Source organism: Emiliania huxleyi, assembly GCF_000372725.1.
Source record: "Emiliania huxleyi CCMP1516 chromosome Unknown EMIHUscaffold_1416, whole genome shotgun sequence".
Lineage (NCBI taxonomy): Eukaryota > Haptophyta > Isochrysidales > Noelaerhabdaceae > Emiliania > Emiliania huxleyi.
Window position 1 is genome coordinate 3021 of NW_005201179.1, and position 2714 is coordinate 5734.

General features: G+C 66.8%; 2 protein-coding genes across 2 annotated transcripts in view; both read right to left on the reverse strand.

Moving 5' to 3' along the window:
• Positions 1 to 1275, reverse strand: part of EMIHUDRAFT_252662 (hypothetical protein) — a gene marked incomplete at both ends in the record, with an annotated part of 2431 nt that extends 1156 nt beyond the window's left edge. The window contains 3 exons of the mRNA XM_005787505.1: positions 311 to 496; positions 595 to 727; positions 863 to 1275. Of these exons, the coding sequence (XP_005787562.1) occupies positions 311 to 496; positions 595 to 727; positions 863 to 1275 (732 nt within the window). The remainder of the gene's footprint in view (positions 1 to 310; positions 497 to 594; positions 728 to 862) is intronic.
• A 749-nt stretch (positions 1276 to 2024) lies between these two features.
• On the reverse strand, positions 2025 to 2394 carry EMIHUDRAFT_252663 (hypothetical protein; the record flags this gene model as incomplete). The annotated part of the gene is made up of 2 exons (XM_005787506.1): positions 2025 to 2202; positions 2285 to 2394. 2 exons carry the CDS (start codon positions 2392 to 2394, stop codon positions 2025 to 2027), a joined length of 288 nt encoding a protein of 95 aa, XP_005787563.1.
• Positions 2395 to 2714: the final 320 nt, after the last annotated feature.

Below are 2714 nucleotides of genomic sequence, written 5' to 3' on the forward strand. Positions count from 1 at the left end.
GTATGAGTTGCGCCTCGACGGCGCCGCTACGCCGGTCGAGCACGTGGACGCGCGTGCCTCGCTCGGGCAGCCAGTCGAGGGTGCCTGTTGAAGGGGCGCGTCGCGTGTGGTGTGACCTCCTCTTCGACTCGCGTGCCTCGAGTGCCCCGTCGAGTGCGCCGTGGCTCGCGGACCGGACGCCGAGCATCGCTGGCACCTGTGCTTCACCGCACACGCCGTGAGACAGACACGCCGCGGACACAGACGCAGAGTCGGACGCCGGGAGCGGCGCACGTCGTACGCGGCCGGCTGCTCGATGACCACCACAGACCGGTCCGTGACGCCGAACGAGTGCAGCCAGCGCGGCGCCTGAGAAGCCAAGGAGCTGGCCATCAGTCAGCCACGTCACGGACGCGAGTCCGAACCAGTGCAGCCGGCGAGGCGCCGCGCGGTCGTCGCACGGGATCGAGGCGAGGAGCTGGCGATGCCACGGCGGCTGTGCGCTCACCGTGTAGACCTGGTACGACGAGAAGAAGGGTCAGGGTTAGGGTTAGGGTCAGGGTTAGGGTTAGGGTCAGGGTTAGGGTCAGGGTTAGGGTTAGGGTTAGTGTAGACCTGGTACGACGAGAAGAAGGGAGGGTTGATGTCGGTCGCCACGTTGATCAGCCCTCCTCCGCCCGCCGGGTCGGGGTGCGGGTGCGCCGTGCCCAGCACGCCCAGCCGCGAGCCTGCCGCCCACGGCACGCGCCTGCGCCCCGCCTCCGCACGCCGGTGAGTCGCCTCCTCACGGCCTCGGAGAGGTGTAGCTTGGTGGAGGTGCGGGAAAGGAAGGGAGTGCGTGCTAGGTGTCTCTGAGGCATCTAGGAGGCCACGCCCGCGCGACTTCAACGTCGCCGGGTCGATTGCCCTCCAGGAGCGCTGCGTCTCGGTCATCGCGACGAGGTCGCCGCCGTGCCGGACGAGGTTGACGCAGCAGTTGTCCGTTGGGTCTCCCGCCGCGAGCGCCGCCAGGGACCGAAGCGCGCCCGCCACGCCACCGCCCGGCTCGCTGAGCGGAGTCTGGAACTCGGCGTACCCGAGGGAGCCCGCCCGCGCCGCCGTTAGCGCGTCGGTCTCGACGAAGCGAGTCGTGAGGCGCGGAGGCGTCTCTCCACCGCTGAGCTGCACGCGGGTTAGCAGGGCGTAGCCGTCGAACCAGTGCCGCAGCCTTCGCTCGCCCGCCTCAAACAGGCCGGGGCCGTTGCGGAGGTACGCGCCGCGGAGCCAGTCGGGCACCGCGCCACGCACAACCTCCATGCTCGCGTCGCTCACGGCTTCGCCACGATAGCTTGCGAAGGCTGCGTGCCGCGCGGTACGACCACCTGCCGCGGTGGGCAGGCAAGCCACAGGCGGGAAGAGAGCGCAGCAGAGCAGCGCAGCAGCAGAGGCGCAACGGTAGCGACGCATACTAGCAGTGTGGCAACACATCGGCCGATTTTGCTCTGCGCATGAATGGTTGCGCAGGTGTGAACAACACCTCCGAGCCTGGCTGTTCTTCACCTTTCTACCTACCTACCTACCTCCTGACCACGGCGCCGCAGGCGCCTGTTGATGGGTCCAGGTGATAGCCCTGGATGAGCAATGCATACGCCTAGTTGGTCCTCGGATCGCCCGACCGCGTCCCGGTGCTCTGTGGTCAGGAGGTGAACAGCGTGGTACCAACCAGCACTGTGGGTCGTTGCGGCACGCATGGGCCCCCGCGCGGTACTAATCGTCGTAGTTTGGGCACCGCTGCCCTTCACGGCACCACACCGCCGCTTGACAGCCCGGGATTAGCCTAGCAGCGAGTGGACATCGCCTGCCGGTCGGCTGGGCACGAGCCAAGGCCCAAGCGGTCGGCTGGGCACGGCCGTCAGCCGAGTCCGAGCGGCGCCTGAGGTGGGTGCCACGGCGTCTGCGCGAAGGCGTGGCGGGGTGAGGAGCCAGGAGTGGTGAACACCTCCCCATCGGGCGCGCGGCGCGCCGGATGGTCCGCCGAGGCCGCCGCCGCCCCGGCGGCGGCACGGCTAGCAGGAGCCAGTCAGGCATGCCCTGCTGTGGAGCAGAGCCGGCTGACGCACCGGCGATACTAACTCAGCGCGCCGCGAGAGGCGAATCTGGGCGACTTTGGAGGCGCAGTTCTCGAGCTTGCCGTCGACGATTGATGTCGGGTAAATTGTCACTGCCGTCGGGCTCGGGGAAGGTCTTCTCTCAGCAGGCCGAGCGCCGTGGCCTGGCTCGGCTCGCCGCGAGTCGGGCGATTTATCAGTGCCTTAACTCTCGAGACCTCGATACTAACAAAAACACCGAGGTACACGGCCTGCTGAATCTGTCCAGCAATCTGGCTCTCAGGCTCACATGAATTCCTCCCTTCACCTCTCCATCGTTTAATATCATCAGTGCGTCTCACTTCCGTCTCACTGCCGTCTCTCACTGCCTTCCTTCTCGTCCGCCTCTTCTCAGCGTGGTACAGTGGGTTGCGGGCATTAAGAAAACAGGATGCTGCGGCACGCCGCCGTTTCTAAGCCTTTCCACAGCCCTCATCCACCCCGCGCCGTGGTTTCTTAGCTCCGGCCGGCACTCAAGCCAGCAGAGCCGGCGGGCCCAAGGATTTTTAGGTACTAGTGGGGACCTGCGGCGGACCCGCCTCTGTTGTTCGGGCAGTGAGAGACGCAGGATCTGCACGCCAAAGTGGGGCCACTCCGCATTTTCATCTT